Raw genomic sequence first — 26,799 nt, forward strand, 5'->3', positions numbered from 1 at the left:
GACCCAAGAGAGGGCACAGCTACAGCTCTTCCAGCCGCCCACAGGCATCCTTTTCCCCAGGACAGGGGTTAGTCTCCTTACAACACAATATATCCGCGCAGACTAAACCCATCTTTTCTTCCCGACAGAATTCACCATCTTGTCCACAGAAACCCAAATGACCTATTTATACTGAAGTTAACCCAAACTCTCTAGTAGCAGAAAGAAAAAAAAAATCTTTCACCTGGAAGTTTGGCCTTTTTCAGCTGGAATGTGTTGTGCTGTTGATTGCAGAGCAGTCTGAGTTTGTATTCCACCTTAGAACCACCCTTCTTGTCCCACAGGTATCAACTACTTTGTGTCTTCTAGTATAAGGCCAACAAAAGCACTCTTACTTTATCGTGGACAGGGCACCTACCGTGTGCCCACCTGATAGCACCGCGGTACATACAGTTTCCCCAAGACTGATGCATTCTCTCTGCTTGTGCTTTTCCTACTACTTCAAGCATTGAGGGCTTGCAGTTCCTTCAAGAAAACAAATACCACCCTATTATACCTCCATACCATGGAATTGTGCTAATTTCAGAGAGCATCTCTAAGAAAATATTCAAAGTATCTCTCAGAAGGGACCAGGTTTTAGCTAAAAACATTGCCAAAGGACACAGAATAAAAAGACATTCCTTTAGTTTGCTGCCAGAGATCATAATGGAACTGATTCCTCTTTCCTTTCTGCAAGGAGTTACAGCCAGGGGCACCGAGCTGAACACCACGTCTGCCGACAGAGCTCCATTTTTAGAATCGGAAAGGGAAATGCATGCCCAGGGATGGGAAGTGGGGGAAAACAACCACAGCAAAGGAACAGTTCCCACTGCCAAACATCTTTATACCCTAACATATATATGTCCCTACCTGTACGTGTTAATACATGCAGCGTCTTTTATTCAGAAACATCCACAATGCAGAAAATACTTATTTTTACAGAAATCCGTGAAGATAATGTGTTCCCAGCCTGTCCATTGAAAGTTAAGCCTTTCTTCCACCTCTGCAGAAGAGCAGGAAGGAGTGGCCAGGCACAGCGCTCCCGCACGCGGCCCTGCGTGCAGCAGGACCTGCCAGAATTTGCTGGAAGGTGGAGGATGGACACAGTAATCAGCAGTGGACCTGAGGACAGCTCCGGCAGCCTGCTCTCCTCCCGCTAACTCTTCCGCTAATTCACCAAATCTCTCCAAGATCTGTAGGCGTCAGAGCTTTCCACCTGAGTGGATTTCACACTAAAGCATCCAAACGAGCCTGTAGGAAGTGGCTGCGATCCAGCTCCCACAAACAAGATTACAGCCATAAAACAATCCTCCACTTGCTTTTATCTGCAAGGACCCTGCAACTCTATTTGTGATAGCCTTATTACATGGCACCATTAGCTAATTTCACAATGAAAAAGGCCATAAGGTTTCTTCAGCTCTGGTTCCAAACCCAACACAGTACGTTGCACAAGCTCCGGTATTCTTTATAATACAACTAACAGAAAATTCAACTAACCAACCACCAACAAAAAATATTAACTCCTTTCCCCGCTGAAATTTTTTGATGCTGGAAAGTCCTTCAGGGACACCATGCACTTTTTTATGACAAACTGGATTACGAGTCTCCCAAATGACCAGATTTTGTAGAAAACATGTTGAAAAAATAGCAGAGCTCCTTCAGCCTCTTACGGGATCGTGAGAAAGCCCCGTATCACAGTGAAACACAGTCCCTTGGGCACAAGTTTCAGCAACACTTCTGTTTACTTGAGTAACCTACATTACACTGGGCAAGTACTTATTTTTTGGCAAGGAAACTGATTTCTAATCGATTTTTCTATAACGCAACACAAAAATCAGTAGGTGTAAGGGTTATTTACACCTGTAACCCTCCTGCCTTTATGCAATACATCACTACGTCAACTGCTCATACTACTGCCGCACTCAGACCAAGCACTAAAACCCACACTGAGTCAGAGTCAGTGATCACCTCCCAAACGCTGCACCGACTGGCGCTGTATGGATCACTGCCCGTTCTGACGCATCTCAGTAACATTAATTACTAACCATAAATAGAAAATAAACAAAGCTCAGTGGTAAAAGCTCTAATATTTCTCCTGTTCTTACAGAAGCAGAAGGCTGCTTCAGGTGACCTGGCCACATCAGGAGCAGCTGTGATCTAGCCAGGAAAGGCTCTCTATCCTTTCATTTAGCACAGCCCTCAACAAGAAGCATATCTGAAAATAACCTAAAAGCTGCTTTAGCTATCTGCCCTTGTCACAGAAACATTTATGTCCTTTCAGGGGAGCAATGCAAGGTTTTGCAGTGCTGTCTGAACATGTATGGCTTCGGAAAGGCAGCCAACACCTACACAGACCATCATGTACCACCAGAAGCCAGGACTCGCACCCAGCTTCACTGTCTTTGCAGGAGAGACTACAGACCCTGCAGGCACATTTGCTTCAAAAAATTCTTCTGGATGCATGCAGAAGCATTTTCACATTCCTGGATGTGCTCTTTGTTGCCAAGATGCCTTGTTTACTCTGCATGGAAGAACGAGAAGAAAAGCTGGCAGTGTTTACTCCCGCAGAAGCTGGCCGTGTTTACTCCCGCAGATGACAGTGGGAGGGAATGTAGTGACAAATTTAGAGAACAATTTAATTTACTGATGATGCCTTCTCCCCACAGATTTTGGTATATGATTACGGTTAACATACTATATCCAAGGAGTGAGGCTGTGACTCTCTACCACTTTACTCCAGTCTAAACCTAAACTGTGATCTGCCCTTGCAGAAATTTCAAGCTCACTCACCCACTCCCCTCCCTTGCACAAGCACTAACACTTGAGAAACTGCAGTGAGGTTCAGGGAACTGATGTGTTTTAAAATACACAAGGTTTTCACAGTCAGCTCCTTGAGGTAACTGATGCAGTTACACCAGCAATACTGCCTGGGCATGTAAATGGGGGTAGACTTTTTCTGTTGAATTAATTAAGGGCAGAACAAGACTTACACCTGTAAGCAGCAGAAATTTTTAAATCAACCCAGCTGCCCATCAACCAGTGAAAACCAAAAAAAGCTGTGTTCAGAAAAAAAACCGCAAACAACACAGTATTGCCTCCACAGCCTACTTTTTGTTGATGCTAACTTTCATTCTACCACTTGTGACCATTTTATATGGTAAAAAAGGTGGGTCAGCATCTGTCCCCAGTTCTCAAGGGTGCAGCATCCTGGAGTCGGCAAGGGTAACACTGTGCGGGTATCTGCTGGACATGGCTGAAATGCCTCCAAACTTATAGCCATGCCTCCACGCTATGCCTGTGTAAAACTGAAAAGCAGAGATTTCCAAGCTTACACCTGCAGCACTCGTTTTAGTTTGCTGTTGAGCTTTGAGAGAAAGTCAGATTGTACCCAAGGTCATCAGTGGGTGTATTAAAACACAAGGCAGCTCTTCCCTGGCTGGATACTCATAGATCACCACCACTAAATGTAGTGACAACACACTACAGCTGGCTGGGCTGCTTTGGAATAAGAACTCTGCACTAAAGGAGTGCTGAAAACAAAAGATAAAAGCTTGTAATGGCTCATTGATTAGAAAAAACCAGAAGCTTTAAAGTGGCCTTTATAACCTAATAAACATCTCACCAACTCTGATCTGCCTTTGTAGCACCAGCCACTTGATTTGTGTTGTAAAGGGAAAACATTTTAATTCAACATCTTTCCTGTTGATTCCTAAATAACAGGAAGGCATTCAAAGACTTTAACATTCCGATCAAGACTATCCCAAAGAGTCAGTTCTAGATTGTTTGGCATATTCACAGAAAATAAATAGCAAAATGGCCTAACTGGGACACCGAGACGAAGTGGCGAGTGCTGACGAACAGTCCCAAAGGAGCTCGGAGGACGCCAGTGGCAGCTCCAGAGCCACACTCCCGCGCGCTTCAGTTGCCCTGTGGGTTATTCACCACTATCAAAGCTACAGGCTTCTGCCCAGATGCCAGAGCAGAACTGGAGGAGGACTTCTTGTAACAGGCAGAGAAGTGACCACCCCAGAGACCAGCAGCACCACTGGCCAGTCTACCCACAGCCCTGGAAACGGAGCGATCCGAGCGATCCGCCCTTCTGAGCCCCTGGAGACAGAGAGGGCTGGAAGCCAAAGGAGCAACAGCATTCGAGATGGGATTGCATAGACTGCAGGAAAGAATGAATCGTGCCGATGCAAAGACCTGACGGGAACTGATTTACAGCTGAGCTGATGTGCAGAGGCTGCAGCCCCCTGCCGATGCCAGTGGGTGGGGGGCGCGTACTCTTGTCCTACAATGCTGTTACTGCGGATGGGCAGGCGTGTGATCAGAGAGCTGGGGAACAGGTCCCACCAGACCTGCGTCTGTAAGTCTGCCACGCGCAGAGAAAAAGTTGCCAGAGCTCAAGCAGAAGGAGGTTTAACATGGGGCTCAGAAACTGAGGAAGGAGGCACCTCCAGGGCTGTCTGCAACTGATGAAGTGCTTTCAGGGTCTCAGATTTATGCCACACGTTCACAAACTGCTTTTGCAATGACAGTTACATGTTCCACATGCTAGCTACAGCATAAATCTCTGTACTGCAGCAATTCCTCAGTGAATTATTTTCTCCAAGGACTGCAAGAGTTTGCAACAGTCTATCAGAAAAATGAGTCTACCATATGGAGCTGAAACCAAAATGATAGGAAACTTGGTGACACTGAAGGCACCAGCCAGGAACATCTGATAGAAACAGGAACTCAACTCACTAAATTGCCACACTTCAACAAAAGGATAAAGAAAAAGGAACAGCGAGAAAGGCAAGCAGGAAGAGTTGAAAGGTGAAGGAATTTCATTACATTTCTCTTACTGATAGGCCACATCCCTTCTGTGCTTCCAAATTGAAGTTATTTTCATTATGTCAGTAAAATACAGTAACTGGACACAGAAATCAGCTTTATACAAAGGCAGCGTAAGAGGAAGAGAGAAGGTGGACAGATGAGCCTTCAGCCAGCTTTTAGTTAGCACATCAAGTGTCCTTTCATCTCTGCAATGCAAAATGAAGCAGTATAGATGAATTCAAGACAATACTAAATAAACCACCTCCTACACCATCTGCAGTAAAATTAAAATGAAATTCTACACAAGAAACATTTCTGGCAGATAACTGATAATAAATTTATTCTACAAGATCTAGTCACGCTCAGGAAGGCTTTGCCTTTCAGTATGTGTAACTGCCATTCACAGAACTCCATGATGCACAGGAAGCGTAGATAAAAGCAGTTCGTAGTATTTTTCCTTCCTTGAAGCACCACCGAAGAACCTGCCCACAGGCCTCTCTTCCACTGGTGATTCAAAGAATCGCAGAATGATTGAGGTTACCAGGGACTTCCAGTATCACCCAGCCCAGCCCCCTGCCAAGCCGGGGCACCCACAGCAGGTTTCCCAGGACCGCGTCCAGATGGCTTTGGAGTATCTCCAAGGATGGAGACTCCACAACCTCTCTGGGCAGCCTGGCCCAGTGCTCCATCACCCTCACCGGGATGGGGATAGAGGGGCGAGTGCTTCCTTGTGTTCAAACAGAACCTCCTGCCTTCCAGTTTGTACCCGCTGCCCCTTGTCCTGCCACTGGGCTCTGTCCTCCTTGCACGCTCCAGATCCCAGCTCTCTCAGCCTTTACTCACGAGAGGTCCTGCGGGCCCTTAACGGTTTCAGTGGCCCTTTGCCAGACTCTCTCCAGTAGCTCCGTATCCCTCCTGTACTGGGGAGCCCAGAACTGGACACCGTACACCAGCAGTCCAGATCCCACACAGAACAAGGAATGATGTGGTCCTCCCCCGTGCCTCGCAACACGGGGGCATCCTGACTGGGACACGATAAAGGAGAGCGTTATGGCACGGGAGATGCAGGACTTGGCTAGAAGCCTTTTTTTTTTCTCCCCATTCATGGAGTATACAAAAACGTTATTAATAACAAGAATAGAAGCACAATTAACAAGAAGATCAATAGCAGCTTCAGGATATACATTCTCCCTGCATACAGTTTCTTGCACAAAGTTCAGGAAGGTTCCCAGCGTACAGGGCTCCCCCAAACCTGAATTCTCTTGGCAGACGCATTCTTCCCCCAGAGCTGACAGCATGGGAACTCGCCCCGTATGAACCCCAAATTTTCTAAAGGCGTGATGCGCCGGAAGAACATGAGCTGTGCCCGACCCCCCCTCCACCCCCCTGTGAGCAGCCCCGCCCCCGCAGGGCAGGCTTTCGAGCACCGCTCGCCTCGCCCAGCACTCGGGTGTCAAACCCAGCACGCAGCTGGGCTGGCCAGAAGGGCTCCTGACTTACATTTTACCCATCAAAAACATGCCAAGAAACAGGCAGAGAAAAAAAAAATTCAACAGAATGACTCATTTTCTTCTACAAAAAGGTTCAAAGGCATGCTGGCTGCCCAGATGGTGCCCAGCTTTGTACTTTACTGCCGTACCCCCCCACAGCTGGCCAGCTAGGTTAAGTCAGACCCAGGCTACACAACTTTAATTTACAGCTCTTGTGCTTTTTGGCGAGGATGGACAACCAAGAACACCTGTGTTTGACTGCCTGGGTATTTGCCAAACTGTACTAGTCTACAGGGAGAAATAGACAGATGGGCTGGCTAGCAGGTAAGCATTACTGCTGGAGTAAAAGCTTGTCTGTTAGAAAATCAGATTTACAAAACTGAGTAAGAGAAATACCACCTTAGAAGAGACAGCTCAACCATTTGTTCCCATTTACAATAACGAAGAGGCAGCTCAACCATTTGTTCCCATTTACAATAATGAGAGGCACGTTATCTAAACAGATTCATTGCTATGACTAAAGTGTTTTTCCAACCTTTCCTCATATATCATGTTTTCCCCCGTATTCCTGTTTCTCTCTAGTGGACGTTTTTCAGTACAACAGATTGTTTTTGAATGGTGATGCACAAAACTGAACAGTCTGTTCCTACTGAGCTCCCAACAGTGCTGACTGGAATGGAATTCTCCCATTTTATATACAATGCTGAGGTTAATGCATCCTAGAACGGCACTTCCCTTTTTTGCAAGAGCATCAGGGGGAGTTACGGGTTTTGTTCGTTTGTTAAAATTGTGCTTACTTTGCTTAGATCAACTACCCCCCACCCCGTATTTTTTTTGTTATGTTGCATTCTGTGCTTACAATTTTTTTCCTCAGTTCTTAGTACTCAACTCTGTGAATTTCCTCCTGCTCGTTTCAGATCTAATGATTTCTCTGACATACTGAGCACTGTTGAAAAAGCTAATCTTGATCTTCATAGTGTCTGCAACCCTCCTACCTCAAGGTTTCTCACCATTCTTACACATTTTCTAAGTATGTTCAATAGTACCTTAGCCAAGAGGCTAGCATATTTATACAGGTAGAACAAGAGCAACACACACAGGAATGTGGAAAAGGCTTTACCAAAATAAAAGATATGTCATATCTATTTATGTTGTATCTGCTCCTTTTAGCAGCCAACCAAAGGAAGACATTGGCTTTTAATCAATCCACAGTGGGTGCCTCTGAGTTTTTGTTGTGTTCTAGACACTCAGGAACAGATTGTCCACCAGTGTGTTCTGGCACCTTCCAAAGCACCACAGTTATGCCCTGAAGTTATACATACGGGTCTAATTTCCACATGCTCCTTAAGAAGTGGGGCATGTTTTCAAAGCTCTAACACATACCTACCAAGGAAATCGGTAACAACTCTAAAAATTTCTCAGCTGTCCTATAAATATTTCAGAATTTTTTTTGAATCAATGATAACATAAATGCGTCTATATTATCTGACATTCTCTAATGCGTTCTTGTCCTGGGCCCATGAGAATCCTCTTAGTTGTGTTAAGCACATCTCAAAACTAACAGTCTTTAATACTTAAGCGTGTACTTAGGTTTTCTGGTGATAAATAGCTATCAAGCACCAATAATGATCTATGGTTTCTATTTTTCTCTTTACCAGGCATGCTTGCCTCTGCTGCAGTCTCACTTAGATTTTTTTTTTCCTAGATCCATTTCCATTATTCTATGTTTATTTCTTCTTCATCTTAAACTCATAAATTCTACTATTTCCTAATAATGTGCAAATTATCCACACTCAGATTATCAATCAAGACAATGTGTCTGCCACCTCTTTGACTGCACCCTGCATTTATGTTAACTTAAATCCATGCCAGTATCAAAGTCTTACACACTGAAGTCAGACCAAGCCACTCCAACACCGTGCTGGTACCAAAACGTTAAGTCTTGCTCATCTCTCCTTTCCTCATTTTCAGTTCTGTTGCTTGCTCTAGCTCTTGTGCCAGCTTTACCACTCATCTGATCCCTCAGAGAGCTGATTCAGCTCATTAAACCAGCAGAAAATAGATTTGTTGTTGTTTGGGCTTTTTGATGGGCTACTTTTCCTGCAGGGACAGATAAAAACACTTAAGCCCATTTCACCTAATTGCAGTCTCATGCTGGTTCACATCAGTTTAAATCGATCTAAATTGGAACTGCCATGTTCGTCCCTCCATCCCCACGCACACAGCTGTGCCCCTTCCCTCGCGCCCTTGCCAACACTCATGCAGGCAGACGGTGAGCCTGCCAGGGTGGCTGACTCAAGCCAAAAAACTATTCCTTTTTTGTTTTGTTTGTTTGTTTGGTAAGGTTACTCGGTGCTGGATTGTGTCCCTGCACAAGAAATGCGGCTCTGCCTGAACCGCGCCCGACCTGCGCCTCCCTTGTACGGTGCCCGTGAGCGCTCTGCGGTGCTTAGAGAAACACAGAACAGCGCTTACTGCCTCTTAGTCCAGGTGGGGACATGCCAAATCTGGAAGTGCTAATTAACGAGGGGATCATAACTCATTTTATGAGTAAAACACCACCTCAGGCATGCAGAAATACCTCCTGATGCCACCCTGTAATTCCTTAGCCAGCAATGTGCACCCAACAGCTCGTACACAGCCAACACCCGCCGCTGCTGGCGTTGCTGCCAGCCACCTCTCAGCCCGGTGATGCTGCCCCGTGAGCCAACACGTCACACTGCGAGGCTACAGCAGCAGAGGAAATACAATGATTCCAAGTGACTAGTCCTTCTCCCGTGATTTTAGGACTTTACAGAACTACTCCTATGATCTTATTCTTCTAAGTATTTTCCAATCAGACATTAATATTTTGCATTTTACAGTGTACTTTTCAAGCAGAGCATCCATTTTTCACTGTCCATTAATCTAAGCTCTTACCCCAAAAACATCTATTGCTCCCAATCATATTCTAAGGTTGCACCATTCCTCATAAGTATTTTTGGTTTTGCTCTTTCTGATGCAGACAGGGTGAAAAGTCACGCAGGCAGCGTCTCGCTTCTCTCCCATACAGAGCCCACAAGCAGAAAAGTTTTCCTTAGCCTAACATAAAGAATATAATTGAGCCTAAGTGCACGCTTTGTTCTCTTCCCAGGGTATAGATTGTTTCCTTACAACTCCAGTTACGAAATACAGAATGTATTGTTAAGCTGTATTGGAAGAAGCTACGCTTCCGTTTCACAATAAATTCTAACAATCTGGGGCATTATCATTGGCATCACTTATGCCCTTTCATGTTACTGAAGAAAGAAAAACAAACCAAGAAAAAAATCCTTATTCACATTTCTACGCTTTTTAGAGAAACAGTACTTACTAACAATCTGTCAGAGTTGCTTTAACTTAAATACTATTTGTCACATTTGACACTTCACTGTTCTTTCATCGTTCTATTTAAATGACCAGGTCTACCATGACAACAGCACCTCTCAGAGTTACCATAAGCCTCAAAAAAATATTCAGAACAGCTTTTTCACTACTGTAAAAATGTAAAACCTACAACAAAGATAACTTTCAGCAAGCTGCATGTAAAAATAGTTCAAATTATCCTTACCAGACAGAGCTTGCAACCTCAACAGGCAATATTATCCTCATACACACAAATATTAAGTGTTGGCAACAAACTACAGTGGCGACTTGTCAAAGGTGCTCAGTTGCTTTCATAGGGAAGAGGCAGAGTAAGAAGCTACAGCAGGAGCTGCCGATGCCCCCCCGTCCCTGTTGCCCCCTGTCCCCACGCCAGACTTTCTTACATAGAAAAGCATCCACCCATTCCCGAAGAGCAGGAGAATCTTTTCCACAATTCAGTGCTGCTCCCTTCATCAAGTCCTATGAATTCTAGTAATCTCCTCTACTCTTAAGTCACACTTGCCAGGCAAGGGAAAAAACATTATCATATATATAATAAAATATATAAAAATAATATATATTATTAAAAAAATAATCTGTCTGCAAATGTAGTTTCAAATGACAGAGTTTTGTAAGAGATACATGTAGTGTTCTGTCCAGCACCACGCCGTTTACAGTACTGTGTAATCTGCCTCAATCAAGGAGAAAATAAAGATCCATTTCTGCTCAGGTATTCTTTTATGCTGCCACAGTTCTCCAGGACCACAGAGTGCTCTTACAGAAATAAATTGTGAGCTGTTTTCACCACGACCAAAGGTCCCCTATCCAGTACAGTCTCAGGTTCTGCATGGGGCACACACTACAAATCAAGCCCAGGGTATTGTTATATAAAAAATACTTGCAAATCCAGATCATTTATTCTTTTGGGGTTTAGCACGATCTAAAACATTATCTTTAGCACCCTGATATCAAACTTCAGTGTAAGTTTTTTCTCAGTCTCAGCTGTCAAGAAAAACTGAAGAGTGCATGTGAAAGTTTTATGACAATTCTGTACAGAAATCTCTTAATTTCAGCCAGTTTTTATCTGCTTGTCAAAGCTGCACATCGCAAACTCATTCTCAAGTATTTTTTATCTACTGCAACCCAGAAAAAGAGAACAGAACTTGCTGACTCTTTACTTCATAGTCAGATTTTGCAATACTGTACATTCCTGCTTGCCTATCACACAAGGACATTTTCTGATTTCATTACTTTCAAATATCTTTTCTTGTAATCTGCAGCGCATTTTTCCAAGTACACTTTCTGTGTTTTCTCAGTTGCACATGAGGGCTCAAATTTAGTTTGGAAATGTTGTTTTCCAGATTAAAAAAAAAGTTTGCCTATTGAGATTTAGCAGATTCCTAATTGCAACTTCCATGGAGATGTTTGATCCTTTATTTCCTTTTTTTATCACTGTAAAACACAGATACAGTTCCGAAGCCATCCTCCCCCCACCAATGTTAGTCTTACTATAAAACTGGTCACATTTTATGTCTTATTCTTTAAATTGGGCTCATACTGCACATGTTTTAGGCTTCCTATTTGTCCACAATTTTTTCTTTAGATGTGTACAAGTACCACAATGAGTCACTTTTCTTGCAGTGGAAATCAATGAGTCTTTCAGGCTAATTCCACTATTTCCTTAGACATTATCCCCAGGAAGAAAAAGAAATTACTCCTAAAAGCAAGATGACACAGTATCACAGTCTACAAACCACTTACCCTGGAAGGGTCCAAATTCTCCAATTAGGTCAAGTATACAAAGCTACAAAGAGAACCCTAGCTAACATAAAATGTAAAATCCTTAATTCATAATTATTTCTCTCATAGAAACATAGTACAAATACAATTATAAAGCTTTTAACAATTTAAAGGGGATTTTAGAAAAACAAAGCCTTTTTTTTCAGTTTATCCAATCCAAACAAATGGTTTCAGAACTCGTGTCTCAAGTAGCCCTGTGAAACAGAAGAGCAGTTATTTGTTGACTGTTACAAGACTTAGAAGGTGGCTAAAGGTCTGGATATACAACAAATCGCACTACACTGTTAGGTGTCGTGGCTTTTTTCTGCCTATATCATGTATGTGTCGGAGGTTTGGTGGCTGCACAGGGACATCCTTTATTCTGTATCCAACTACTGGAATTGATGACGGTACAAGAACATCATCAAACCCCTCCTGACGTCTAAACCACAAAGTCTCTTACATGTCTCTCTCACAGCTGCTTTTCTAAACAAGTTGCCCTAACAAATTCTGGCTTTACCAAAGTCAGCATCCTCCAGCAGGACTAGCAACAGGGCAGCCCTGACGGAACATACAACTACTGTTCAGTTTTATTCAAGCTGCGCGACGTTTTGTAGGGCATCACCCTCACAGAACAGCACCTCTTTACAGCTAACCACTACACACCACCCCTGGAGGTCTGCAGCCAAGAAACGCTTTGCTAAAGCAGTTACATTCATGCTATGGAAATTCCCTTTTGTGGAGCCCGGACTCGCCCCAAGGACGCCAGTGTCTCTGCTGGGGCCAGCCCACACTAAGCTGAGCTTATCTTTAGGCAGCTGTCACCCACTCGCTGCACGCACATCCTGACTCCGTCACACCGTTTACCATTAAAATGTACTCCAGCAACGTGACTAAATTTTAAACCAGAATAATTATAGAAGAGGGACCTGAACCAAATTCAATTCTGGCTGAGGTGGTGGTATTGCAACGTTGTTACTGCACAGCGGTCTCAGAGATGCGCGCTGCTGAGGAGCGAGTGCATCATTTCTCTGTCAGTAATGAGAAAAAGGGATGCAGGAAATTAGCTGAAATACCACCTCTTATTTTTCCAGCAAAAAAACAAAGCACACCACTCAAAGCCGTTAGTTTTTGCCTCGACACAACATCCATCTTCCTGACATTTACAGCAACAGAGTGGTGGCAAAGAACGTTTCGCTCAGAGACCACGTCCGGTTTTGATCTCAAAGCAGTTCCCAATGTTTATGAAAACAAAGGCTTCTTATGTCTGAGAAGCTAGTCAAATTTGAGAATCCTGAAGCGTTATGAGCTCCTACATCTAGATACACACCACAGATTTATTCTCACTGCCCAATACAGCAAAAATCCTCATGAAAAAACAGGTATACTGACAGGACAGGATCGATGTCATGCTTTTACAGATCCTTAATCTGAATGGTTAGAGATCAAGAATCCACGGCAGGATCCTGGGCAAGAAGTCAGCCCATACATAGGCAGAAATGACTTCAGTTTGGCTCAGTCCATCACTGCTGAAACAACCCCAAGTCCTTCAATTGCAAAAAGCGACCCCAGCCCCCGTGACTTTCTGTAGGGAAAGTTTGCACAGGAACAAGCATTCTCAGCGCTCTGCAACTGAAGTTCCACCAGTTTTCTCCGCACTTGAGTCCATACCAAAACATGTACTGAATGAAGGATGTACCTTCAGATATGTGTGTGTGTGTGTATATATATGTATATATAACCGAGCAGAAAGGCAGCACATTCCTTTCATAAAAGTCACTGGCTCATCCCTAGAAAAGCCAATGACATTGATGTCAAGCTAATCAGCACCTGTTTCCTTAGACACATGTATATATTGTAACTGTATCTTGAGTCCAGTCCTATACTCTCATTCATTCACGCAAAATAGCTGGCTTTATTTGGTTTTCCTCACAAGTCAGAGAAAAGATTCAGTCTCTTCCATACAAATCACAAAGGAAAAATTTGATACAATTTACTTACCGAAGAATTTCTTTCCGGGTGAAGAAGGTGCAATCCTGTTAAAAAACAAGATGTGTTATTGTACTATAGTGATATTGAAAACAATGGCAAAGAATTAATTTCCCATCTTTTTGAAGGAAACTCAGATCTGTCAGGAAAACATTAGATATGCCATCTGCTTTTGACTCAGAAAGCAATATATGCTACGAAATAACTGAAACATCCTAAGGACAGGGCTATCAATAAAACCAATTTTGTTAATATGGAACTTCGGGAGAAAAAAAGCCCAGCTTGCTGAAATACTTCCCCACTGTGGAATGACCAGACTAGAAACAAAATTAAATCAAAAAAGTAAAGGTATAGGCCAAAAACATTCACTAAATGGATCTAGAAAGTTATAAATAACAAATAGATGAAGAAAACTATCTTCTAACTTGGATTATTCCTCTATTAGAGGCAATCGATTTAATAATAAAGGTGATGTACTTGGTTATTAACTGGTTTTGCTAACAACTACTTTGTGCTGTGGTCATTTCGGTGAAGCCTGCAAACTCCGGTCCGTCGGGACCATGGGGAAAGGGACAGCCCCTGCTCCGGACAGCAAACCGTTCCGCTGGCCTCGCGGCACCACAGCGCGTGGAGTAACTTACTAGAATGCAAAGCAGAGCTCTCTGAGCATGGAAGAAGAGCTTACAAACATTCACTCGCATTCTAAACGGCTCTGCGGTGGTACTGCATTCACTCCATACAAACAACTGTGTTTTGCTAGAAGAATTCACACACTTCACAAAAGCGCCGTAGTATGAGCAGTGAAATAGTTTCCATTATATGTCTTTCTACATCAGTCACAAAACAAGTTATATTTTCAGGTGCTGTGAGGAACCACAATAATGAGTCCCGTCCATTAGCAGAAATATCCCCTCATCCCCACGGTCTTGTCCAACGTGTATTTAGGGCAAATTCTGCCCCACATCCAGACCTGGGAACAGTGGTGGCAATGGATTGTTGGATGATCAGTTTAGAACATTGCTCAGGTTGTACATTTAAAAAAAATATACTTCATCTTGTCTTAGAGCCAGTGGCTGATGGGGATGTGTGTATTTAGGGAACAACCACGACTCTTGCTGCGGCCTGACTCAGGCCTGCGGGATACAGCCAGGCACTCGCCTGGGAATTCAGCTCTTAGTAGTCTTCCTCCTTCAATGGAACCTTATTTGAAATTCACTGTATTTTTAAATCAGCTAGTGACAAGGTAACAACATCAGGCTTGGTAAGTCTGACCTAAAAGCACACACAACCACCGTGACCCCCGGTGCTACCCGCCAGAGGACAAGAGAGTGGCTGAGAGCCACTCGGCCCAGCGCCCGTTCCGGCAGGAGGGACACGCGCCATCGCAGCCAGCTGGGGCAAACGGCTTGTCTCGGGTGTGCGGGCACACCATCGGTCCTGCAGCACCAGTGACGGCACCTGCCTGCGCTCCCCATACGATGTGGCGGAGCAGCTCTTCCCCCGGCACTGCGGGGCACAACAGCGGCACCAGGCGCAGCGGGAAGCACCAGGCGAGCTTCCGACACCCACAGCACATCGTCTGGAACCGCGCAAAGTGAAACAGGAGCCAGCTGGTTAAGTCTTCATTAATTCCAGCACATTCAACACTGACAGTCAAACCGTCACTTAAGGATGCTTCATTGACTAAGGTGAGGCAGGTGCAATTTCACCAATAATTGCAATGCCCTCGGCAGCAATCAGCCCGTAATTATACAGGCCTGAGAGAACGGCAGGCACTGTTACTTAACTAGAAAGCTGACAGGGAATTTATGTGCAAATGGAGATAAAGATGAAAAAGAAAAGCCACCCTTTACCTCGCAGGAATCATGCAAAAATACCACTGGAAGACACACCCAGAGGTCAGATCACGATCCATCCCCACTGGAGGTCCACGTGTCTGGGTTTTTTTTATTTTAACGTGAATCACCTCACATCTTTGACAACAAACACTACTGCCTGCTTTTTTTTTTTTTTTTTTAAATCAAACAAAATTTTAACTAACATAATCTAAACCCACTGATATTGAAAACCTTTACAATAAGTAGCTGCAAGCGATGCCTGGCCACTGCCTGCCTGCAGTGCTCCAGCCGCGCCTGCCACCGGCGTGGAATTGCGTGTTGGGGGGGGTGGGGGGTGGCGGTGTCCAAAAAGCATTTACAGTGGTTTAGTGGTTTCACAGGCCACTTGCCGAGATCTTAATGCCACTCGGGGTCAGAGCACCACAAATTAGTTGTGACCTGGCCCCTACTGTTGCCCCACAGCAAGATTGCACGCAGCGCTTCAGAAATGCTCACCATTAGGTCAGGTCTGGGGCGGCCGAGGCAAACGCCGCAGCTCCAAGCCACCACCGCATGGGAGCCCAGCTGCACTCCTGCTGCTCCCAGCTCCTCGCTCCTGCCTCTTCCCTCATGCCACCTCGCACCCACAGATATTAGAACTGCATCAGAGAACTCCCACGGAGGAAACTCACGAGTCTGGCAATGAACCTAGCAAAACCAGATCCACTCCCAGCTCGGATTGTTTCCATCCAGTGGCTTCGAACAGAGCACCAGCGGTGCTGGTACAAGGGATGAAGCTCAAGTATCTAGTATCTAGTGATGGCAGGAAAGAGGTGCAGGACTGGCCCTTTTTTTTTTTTTTTTTTTTTTTTTTTTTTTTTGAAAGCACAGCCCTAACTTGGATTAAAGTCATGATGGAACAAGGGTCTAAATAACAAAATCAGATTATATAGTTGCTGGGACTCGGGCAATTTAATTAAAGACTTTTGACCAAAGAAACACGGAGGTGAGTCATCCAATTTTCTTCTGGCTACTTCATTCATACAGAAAATACACAATGATGGACAATAAATAGTAAACTACCATGTTAAAGTAACTCCCTCATAAGGAAAGGTGAAGCGGGTCCTAGAAAGCATTTGTCATTTATGCATATGACGACATCCATCTCCCTTCAAGCCAGAGATATCATGGGACCCATCTGCTATTCTGTGGAATGTATTTGAGTTCATGAAGAACTCAAAGAGCAACTTGGCTGCTCTGTCTGGACACTAAAGGCACTGGCGCTCCCGCCAGGCCAGCGCAGAGTAAATACTGAACAAAGAAACGTTACCAGAATTTTTGTAATTCTTATCGATTCAAGATTTCTGGCAAGAATTTATCCTAAGAAACGTTGCTTTTATTTCTAAGGCTATACAATGGCCTGAAAACCTCCTGCTAACAGAAGGCCCCTCGCGGGTTTTAGGTTATTTAAAGAGAGGCTGGGAGGTCCCCTACCCCAGCCCCCGGGAAAACACATGCTCCTCTTCCAAGATCAACTGTCCCACTCAGTCTGTCCTTGTGCTCTTGATAATCAAATTAATTAGATGTCTGACAAAGGATCACTGGCAGTTTTGGGAGGGTAAGATACCACTTAAATAAATCTGCAATTACCCGCTTAACTTCCTTATGTCTAGCAAAGTCAATAAAATAAAACAAACAAAACTTCCTATTGATTTCAATGAGATCATTAGCTTGTATAATGGGACTTGGTTTTCAAATTTGACATTTAGGTGGCTTAACTGGTTCTTAAAATATTTTGCAGAGAAAAGAGACAGCTGGTGTATTTAGCTTCCACGGCTAGCTTTGCTCTTGGCTGGTAGCGTGACCTTCTGCAAGTCACCCAACACTGCCTGTGAAGTAGGGTTAACGGGCTCTGCTCTTAAAATTTACTTCCCAAAAGAGCAGAATACACAGGCTGTTAGAGCTCTATTCTTTGATTTCCTACATCAGGTGATTGCAGGTTTAGGCCAAAACAGGAACAGACTGACATATGGTGGTCCACTACCTTTTCCACTGGTCTGTAAGCCTTCGCTGCAAACTCCTAGGTCGGTTCTGCTTTATGTTTAGTTCTACAGTTATCTGAACAAAAAATTGAGATAATTGTGCTAAGAATGCTGGTACTTTACATAAAGCGTACACACAGAGCATAACATGAGGTATGGCTCCTGTGTCAGACCACACGTCATTTGCCCTGTTGGATACGCTGCCAATACCAGAGCGCGGCGCGCAGTTTGTGAATGGCAGCAGAAGTCACTGAATGAGAAATTATCACTCACCACTTTTTGAAGCAAGTATCAATGTGCATAAAGCACAGGTTTCAAATAAAACTAAACCTCACACAGATAAGCAAGACTTTTCTCTACAGAGAAGAAGAAAAACTGGAGAAAGGAACAGGATGAAAGAATAGCAATGCCCAAGTACACAAAGCTACTGCAAAACAATATTTCTTAAACACATTAAATGCATGTTTGTCCTCTAAGACAATACATACATTCCGCCTTTTATACGTATAGTTTCATAAGAGCTGGTTTGTTCTGATCCTACAACAGCTCCATTGGGAATTTTTATATATAAGGAAATAATATGGAAGTCTTAGCAATACAAATTCACTCCCAATTAGTAAAACAGTCTCAAACAAAAGCCAGCAAGCCACAGATGAAGTAAACCAGCAACCAACAGCAGTTCTGACAATAACCTCAAGGCAAGACAGACAGCTGTGTTACTGAGCAGCTTTTAAGAAATGAGAAGTACTGGTTGCTGCAGCATTTTAAATGGCAGCGTTTCAAACAAATTATTTCAGAAGTTTCATTTTTAAAATCACAAATGATGTTTTGCACTGTGCCAGAAGTATACAATGCGTGTAAGAACACTTAATCAAAACACCATAAAAACATTGTCCTATAAAGTAATCAAAAATGTAAGTTAAAGGGTGCTAGATAGAAACAACAGAACTTTCATGGAAGATCTATTATTAACTATTCCGGTAACATTTTACAACTGCAATACTTTCATTCTAGCTGCCATACAACTAAGACTGGTATAGAGTTGTGCAAGACTGAGTCAGCAAGATATTGATGTATTTTCATCACTGTGAATACATAAAGAGTTACTGGAAGTCACTGAGGCTAGCACCAGCCAACATTGCTGAGCTGGGCAAGTACTTCAGCGAATCCAGATTTAAACACTCAGAAAAATCCTGCCAGAGTTAGTATCTGCATTAATAATAGTATTGGTATATGGACTTTTATCATTTAAAAAAGCTGGTTACGTCAGAATGTCAATGGAGATTTTAACATCCAGACCACCTTTATTCGTAATCACGTACACTTCAGAGCCACAGGCAGGACAATTAAAACACTCACTGAGTTTCAGGAGGAAAAATCTGCAGCTGTAGACCAAAGAAGCAGCAAACTGTCAATAAATGGAATTTTGCTCAATCTATATATGCACTAGAAAACCAGTAGTGTATATAAAATATATATTCTGGTAACATAAAACCAGAATCTGACTAAAGGATAATCTCACAAAACCCTTGTTCCATGACCATGCTACTTAAATTTGCACTTAGGCAGCAATACTCTATCAAACTGGAAAATACTTTTTACAGAAGGACCTGGAGAACCTGTGATGATGAACACACTTTTTATATTCTTGTAAAGGGTTCATTTTCATCAAAGATCCCAATTAAGTGAAGTACAGCTTTTTAAAGCAAAGGATAGCTAGCTTGATGACCCAGTTTCACTTTATAAATGGCATTTCTTGACAGATCATAACGTAACTTGTTTCATCAGGTTTTTCCACAATTCTCATGAATTATAGTTGAATCCCACTTTGACCAGAATTTTAATGAAAGCAAAAAACTAGCTCTGTAATAGACAAGTTCTTGTGTAGAAGCAGTAAGTCATTATTTCATATTACTACCTTTTATTGCAATAAACTGCCTAGAACACAGCCAGGATAAATATCAGTCTGTTTTGAGGCTACATTAAATAACGCAGAGTAAATAATCCCATTAATGAACAAATAAAAAAAGAAATAGCTTGCAATAAAAACAGTAATATCTGATACAAAATATCTGTGCCCTATATTCTCTACGTTCTGTCTATTAGGAAAAAAAAATCAGAACCACGTTTGTATCAAATTCAGACCATTTATCCAATTAACTCCAGAAAGGGCGACAAGCTGGCTGAGCAGGGGTGCAGGCTGCCTATGCCCCCCGCGCAGCTGCTGCACATCCTGCTCGGTAGGAAATGCAGCGCCCTGAGGTCAACCCACGGCTCTGATGCCGCTGTACTGTATTGCCTGGATCTTCTATTGCTTCAAGCATCTTTATACAGCATCACTCAAAAAAGCCTACAATTCCTGTTCGTTTTCTTGTCTCAGTATGAGGCTTGACCTCCAAAACCTACAGACAACTTTTAAAAGATGAATTTTAAAACGCTCTTTGATGGCAATGAAACACATCTTTCTTGCTGGTTAATACTTACCTCTGCCCTAGCCAGACCTTGGTTAGATTTTGCATTTTATATAAAAACAAAAAACCCAAACCACCAAAAAAAAAAAACCCCAAGCCAAAACCAACCCACAACCCCCCCTCCCAAACTGTCAAGCACTCGGAGGGCGTAAGAACCAGCAATCCCCTGTAGAATTCATTTTCTTACACAGCTAACTTTAAATGAGGTGAATCTCAGTAAGGAAACCAACACTTGCAAAAGCCTAACTTCCAAAACATTTCGCTAAGTTTATTAATATGTGAAGACCTGTCAACTAGAACAGTAACTAAAGAACAGGTGATGAGACAGGGTGTGTGAGATCTGCAGCTTTCTGGTCTTTCTTCAGTTTGCCTCTACCTACTTTGAATGAAAAAAGCTGAGAGGCTTAATATTATTAAGTCCTACTATGCATCTCTTTTACAAACAGTTTCAACCGGCCACCCATCGCCAGTCTTAATGAAAAGTATTTAAAACCCTTGTCTATTAAAAATATTGAGGTCATCTTGTGGGTGACCCAATTTACAGTTATTTAAGTGTAAAGGTTCTGCTAAAAAAATGACTCTTCGATATGGCACTTCATATGCAAAAAAAGTTTATATATGGGCATTTCAGAAAGTTTTAGACAAATCAAATTTGGTTATTTTATTTCATTAATATCGTATTAATGACTTAAGATTTATGTATACTAGCTCTTCAAGCAGGTTATTTTTTCTGCAGCTTAATCTTTGCTCCTGGAAACCAAAGCCACTTACATACGGTTTTACCATACTTTGAGCACACGAACTTCTCGCTTTCCCATCTCATAGTATCTCCCATGGAATAAGCGTTTAAAACATAATGCATTTTAAAAAATTATAAAAATGTCACTACTAAAGTAGTATTTAGGTGCTATATGCGCAGTGCAATTTGCATTAAAGACAAAAATGGCAGAAGTTACAACCAGATAATACAATGGCCAGAAATATATTCAAATAAAGACATAAGTCTTAACATAAGGGGAGTGAAGTTTTGACCAGTCTTCTAGTAGGAACTGTTGGGGAACTGAACAAAAAACCGACCTATTTTACAAAAAGGAGCAAGTTGCCTCTTTGCTTCTGCCATACTGATACTACAGATGTTGTAACCCTGGGTATTATTGTAAGGAGTACAGGACCAACTCACAGACATACAATTCACAAGAAGTTGCCTTGTTCTTGTTTGGGGAGGGGAAGATTAATCAATGATCCATTTTAAAAGCAATTTCTATACGGATGCCTGGGTGCGCAGTGGGATACAGCTGTGCACAGAAGACCACTGCAAAGTGGACCCTGGTGGCCAGCATCTTACTGTGGTCCAGTGTTCAGAGGACCTGGCAACCCAACTGCCAGTTCAAGAAATGAAAAACCCACATTTTAAAAATGATGGAACCATCACCCCATTCTCCCCTTTTCCGTTCTGAAGGAACCACACAAATTGAGAAGGTGGCAGCTAAGATGGCAAACTCCAAGTCCAGCAGCCCCACTGGTACCACAGCAGGCACAGTGCTCCCCCAGAATGCAGGGCAGAGGCAGCAGCCCTGTGCAGATGCTACAGCAGCAAGCCCAGGAGTTGTGTGCCTCAGAGATCCAAGAGGTCTGCAGTAACTCACGGACCAGAGGCAAAGCACCAGCCACGTAAGTAAGGGCTTTATCTGATTGCTCATGGCACGAGGCTGATATTCCTACCTAACAAATTCTGGATGTTAGCCATCGTCCTGAAACTTGTTATTTTATTGTAGTTACCATGTAAAACAAGAACTATTACTTGTCAAAAATTATCTTGCACTAGACTAATGAACTACAAGCTGGCCTGTAACAGAGAAATCCCTCAGATGACTCCAGCCACTGAGCCTAACTACTACCAGGCTTTGAGATCAATTACCCAGCGTCACGAAAGGCAGGGGCTGCAAAAGCCATTAGAGAACAGCAATTTCTACATGAAGAGCAGTGGATTAGGGATGACATTTCAGCTCTTGCATTTGCCAGTTTATGTCGAGAAGATAACATTAATTACATTTGGATTTTGTTTTGTTTCACTGCAGTTGTGCTCTGTTCTGTGTTCACTTTCATTGTTAGTCAGAAGACAGACATTGGTGCTTTACAGACCTTTGATTTCCAGCGGGGATGTAAAAAAGCGTTTTTGGGTCTTGGACTACTAAGTCTAAGACCACTAACTCAGACTAATATGTTACAGTGACAGACTGCTGGCAAGGGTAAGATGTGTGACACACGGAAATTAAAGAAGCTCCATTTCTTGCAATGACAAGAAAAAGCCTAGGCATTTAATAAGACAATTGAATTTATGCCTTATTTTCAGCATGGGATAACATTTTAAAGTGTTTCAACATATACCCCTAACCTCAGGGATTTATCTGTGGCTAAATATCTACACCTGTGAAAAGCCATGTTAGCAGCAACTCCGAAGAAAATCAGTATTTAAAATCATAGGTTCTACTTCAAGGGCTTGAGTCAAAGATGAAGGTAAAAAGGAAGGTATTTACTCCTGTGTGCGCTGGATCTGTCCCTCATGTTATCAGGAGATAAACCAAATGTGGATTTCCTGCGCTGTTAGTTCTGCGTGTGTCCATCCCCCAGGCACCAAGCAGCGCAGGCAGCCCTGCCTGCATCTCATCACCAGCGGGCAGCTGCCGCCCCAGCACGCTCCCACCCCTGCTTCCCCCCCTGCTTCCCCTCCTGCACTGCCTCGCTGTGTTCTAGCAAACTCCTTCGAGATGCCCAGTGTGCAGAGAGTTGCCTGCAGCCCGTTTCAATCAGATCTGCAGTGTACTGAAACGTGACAGAAAGCTAGGAACTGTTATTTTTCTACCCTGTTAGAAATCCAGCTCATGAAATGTGAAGTAAATAAAGTACCACCAATAAGCCATCCGTAGACATAAATCACACACTGCTGTTAAGGTAAGAAACTGCCATCCGGGAGTGGACGCAAGCACAGGGATACCTATGCTGGAATTACATTCAGCGTGTTTCTGTGACTTGTCCTTAAAAGAAGTGAAATTAGACAAGACACACACACACACACTCCTTTCCCCTCTACTGTCACCAAAGGCATCAGGCAGAGAAGGAGAGGTTATTGCTCCACTTTTCTCTACAAAACACTCAAGAGAAAGATCCTACTAAAAGCTCCCACTGTCAAGCTAGTCACAGTCTTCACCCTGCTTCCTAGTCCAGACCTTGAGGATTTGACTCTTTTCCCTGTATATAGAGAAGGGAATTAAACTGAGTATATTCAGCATCCCAGCCTCACAATACTATCACAGCTGCTGGAAGGAACAGCAGAATATATGCCTGTAGGCTACAAATGAAGCTTGCGTTTATGTTTGGGAAAAAACCCACCCCACCCCACAAACATACGCGGATTGCTCCTCTATTCCCCAGCTGACAGCCGGGGTACCTTACCTGGTAGGCGTCTAGCTGTTCATCAGTAAATATCGTTTGCTTATTACCCATCTTAAAGAAGGAATTCTTCCTCTATGCAGATGCATCCCATGGGAAGCAGCTGGGTTCCTCCGTACTGCAGGCATCTAGAGCGGGTACAGCCGGCGCCGAGAAGAGCGCGGAGCCCGCAGGGCGCGGGCTGTGCCCCCAGTTTTGCGGAGCACGGAGCGGGCTGTGCCCGCAGCTGCGCGGCCGGGCCGGGCAGGGGACCCCGCGGCGGGGAGGGGACCCCGGGCCGGGCAGGTGCCGCCCGCAGGCAGCCGAGCCCGCCCCGGCCAGGCTGCACGCAGCGCCCTCGCCACCCGCCGGCCCAGCAGCCCGGACTAGCAGCCAGCGGCGGCCGGTGGCCCGGGTGCGAGTCCCGGGTGCGTGGCCCACCCCGCGGCTGCGGGGCGCTGCTGGGCGCCCCCGGCGCAGCGCTGCGTCACCCGGTGTCGCTCGCTGGCGCCGCCGTGCTGCACCCGGGCGCATCGGCCCCCGCCGGCGGGGGCGGGCAGGGCCCCGGGACCCGCAGGTAGGGCACCCTCCCCGCAGGTAGGGCCCCTCCCCAACACCCCTCCCCGCAGGTAGGGCACACCCCCCCCCAGGAACACACACACAGGCAGCCCCCCGCCCCCCTCCGGTAGCCCCCCCCCCGGGCAGGGCGCCCCCCGGCGGCGCTGCGAGCTGCCCCGCACCGCGCGGCCATGGGCAGCCGCGGAGGGCGCCCCCCCCCCCGCAGCACCCCCAGCTGTGCGGGGGCCCCCAGCCGACTCTGGTACCTGCCACCAGCCCTGGCTATCAAGGGTGGGAGGTGGCTAGCGGGGGTACCAGCCCCCCGGTGGCCCGGTGAACGCGAGCGTGCCTGCCCACGGCAAACACACAGCGGGCAGGTCACAGCGGCTCAGGGACGCGGGTCTGCGCCTCGGGCTCCAGCAGGCGCAGCTGGAGGGGACAAAAGAGTTGGCACAGCCTAAAGCAAAGGTGGCAGGTACCACCGGAGGGCTCACCCTGCATCTGAAAGTGCTACCGCCCTACCGCCGGGGGGAAATAATAAAAAGGAAAGCATGCAAGAGATGCAGACAGACAAAATGAATAAACTCAAACAAAATCACGTTATCTAACAACTGCAGAAGGATGAGCTCTCCTAAAACTGTAGGAAGAAGGCTGGGTGCGAAAGGATGGAAACAGGGAGGGAAGACCCGTTGTAAGCTACTCGGGACTGCTCACTTCCCATCTGTGCGCATAGGAGTGGGAGAGGGTCAAATTCCCACTTTCTCTGTGTACAGCTCTGCCAACGGTCACTGTTTCCTTAGCAAGTGAGTGTGTTTAATAAAAACACCCGGAGAATTATCATGTGCTTTTTCCTATGGAATCTAATGATCCTGACCTGGCAACAGCATGGGATAATAGGAGTTCCATTTACCTTGGCATATACCAACAAGTAACAAACATCTAACAATGATACTGGAAGCAAATACACTGTATACATAGTAAAAATATCCTATGAAGTGAGTTGGGTATGTAGTAAAATCATACTATGAAGTGCCAAACTGCAGACTGTTCTGAGACAACTTATTTAGATCATAACATTTAGAAATGCAGATTTGATTAGCTGCAAACCAGCACTGTTCTGAGCTACAAACCCACCAGGCATTACCCTCTATGCAAAATAAATGGCCTGGGATGAGAATGTACTCCACAAGGCTTATTAGTGATAAACAAACATCAGAGCTTTAACAGTGAAAGAAATGGCTCCTACCATTTGAACATACTGTAACCCAGTTTCAGAATAAGAAGGAAGAAGCTAAGTAGTGAGGAGAACACAGGCTCTGAGTGACCCACCAGCAGCCCAAGGGAGCAGCAAGCTCCTGTTCAGGCCGCAGCCAGGTCAATCTGCTCGGTGCATGGCCAGTGTGACCTCTGGTTCCTACCACTAGTGTTCTAGGATTTTTTCTTTTCCCCAAGGTACAGTGGCATTGGGTTCTCATTATGTTCCAAAAGACTCTCCACAAGTAAGTCAGAATGTGAAGAAAAAAAACCCTCAAATCTGTAAAATACAATATTTCTATTTATTAAAAGTGCTCTTTTAACACTTTTTTTGAATTCTTTTTTTGAATCAGAAAACAACAACCCATAAGGGCCCCTTGAGATGGAGAATTTTCACAGTTCTGAAAGTTCTTACACATCCTCAACTCTGAATGAGCTTCATAGTTCGCTTTAGTGATCACGCACGTAGTTAAGCTCATTTCGTACCTCTGATCTGGTGCTACTGAGATGCAAGAGCTAGCAGCTGTTCCCAGTTGGGCCACACCAATGTTTAAATCAAGTGATTTGCATGAAAGAGTACTCCATTCACAGACACCTCCTAATTCAAACTGCCTGTCTATGCAAATCAGATTAAATATAAATGGCCAAATTATCTTTAATGACATTATACAGAAGTGAATTTGCACCAGAGGTGGATTGCCCTCCAAACTTTTAATCTTGTGATTCGGTATACCGAACGTTATTCTTACAGTGAAAAGACTGACATCTAATTTCTTCTTTTTTCACCTGCTTTTATATTCCTGGCTGCCTGGTCCTGCTGTATCCTAGATGTCACGCTTACCAGCTAGTATCTATCTTTAGAATCAGAATAACAGCAACCAAAAGCAGAAGGGCTGCACGGGAAGCACCAGCCAGGTAGGACTGAGGTGTGGTGACTGAGCAGGCCAGAGACTCCGAGGTTCACAGACATGGTCCCGTTTATTCCTCTGGGCCCGGCTTCCCACTCTGCCACCTCTGCTTCTCGCTTGTGTATTAGAAATCCAGCGGGTTTTTTCTAATGTAGAGAAATGATGCAGGAAAACTGGTATGGTTAAAAGAGTTGATTGCTTTAAAAGAATTACAAATTCTTGCTTTAAAAAGAAAGACTCAGCTTACCAAATGAACAGAATTCACCAAGCGTATGGACAGAAAACAAATTGTTTCTTCAATCCTTCTTTCCATGCTCTGAAGAGTATTTTTATTAGTAAATAAAATTGAAGTGCACAGATTTTTAAAAAGAGGATTCAAATACTGATTATTGGGGCTTTCACTATACTAGCTAGCTCTTCTCAAGCACACTGTAGTGGCAATTATACTTCGCTGCACAATTATCTTGCTATACTAACTGGGTAGAATTTAAAGGTGGTATAACGCATAAAGTCTTGTTCACTCCCATCTGTTTGTACGTATCAAAGATCAGATAATTCCCCAGTTTGCTCTTTTTCACTTCTTTTATCTGTTTGTATTTATCTTTATTTGCCGGTGGCTGTGAAGCAATACTTACTCCCAGCACGTTACTGCAGCAGATCGATGCTGTTCTGTGTGCACAGCAGGAGCTGACCCTCACGCTATCAGTACCAGCCTTCTGTCACACCTCACTGTGTTTCCATTTCTCTAAACTGTTTGCTAAAGCAAGTGATTTTAAGCTATTAGCAACACATAGCACACCCCTTGCAATCAGCTGCAGGTCAGGTTTACCAAGGAGAGCAGT

At 44.2% G+C, this 26,799-nt stretch overlaps 1 protein-coding gene across 1 annotated transcript in view; it reads right to left on the reverse strand.

Annotated features, from left to right (window-relative positions):
* Positions 1–23,729, reverse strand: part of CIB2 (calcium and integrin binding family member 2) — a 49,775-nt gene extending 26,046 nt beyond the window's left edge. The window contains exons 1-2 of the mRNA XM_005434108.3: positions 23,262–23,729; positions 13,491–13,525 (exon numbers count right to left, since the gene is read on the reverse strand). Coding sequence (XP_005434165.1) covers positions 13,491–13,525; positions 23,262–23,312 — 86 coding nt within the window. The 5' untranslated portion in view covers positions 23,313–23,729. The remainder of the gene's footprint in view (positions 1–13,490; positions 13,526–23,261) is intronic.
* Positions 23,730–26,799: the final 3,070 nt, after the last annotated feature.

This window comes from Falco cherrug, chromosome 7 (genome assembly GCF_023634085.1).
Source record: "Falco cherrug isolate bFalChe1 chromosome 7, bFalChe1.pri, whole genome shotgun sequence".
NCBI classification, from domain to species: domain Eukaryota; kingdom Metazoa; phylum Chordata; class Aves; order Falconiformes; family Falconidae; genus Falco; species Falco cherrug.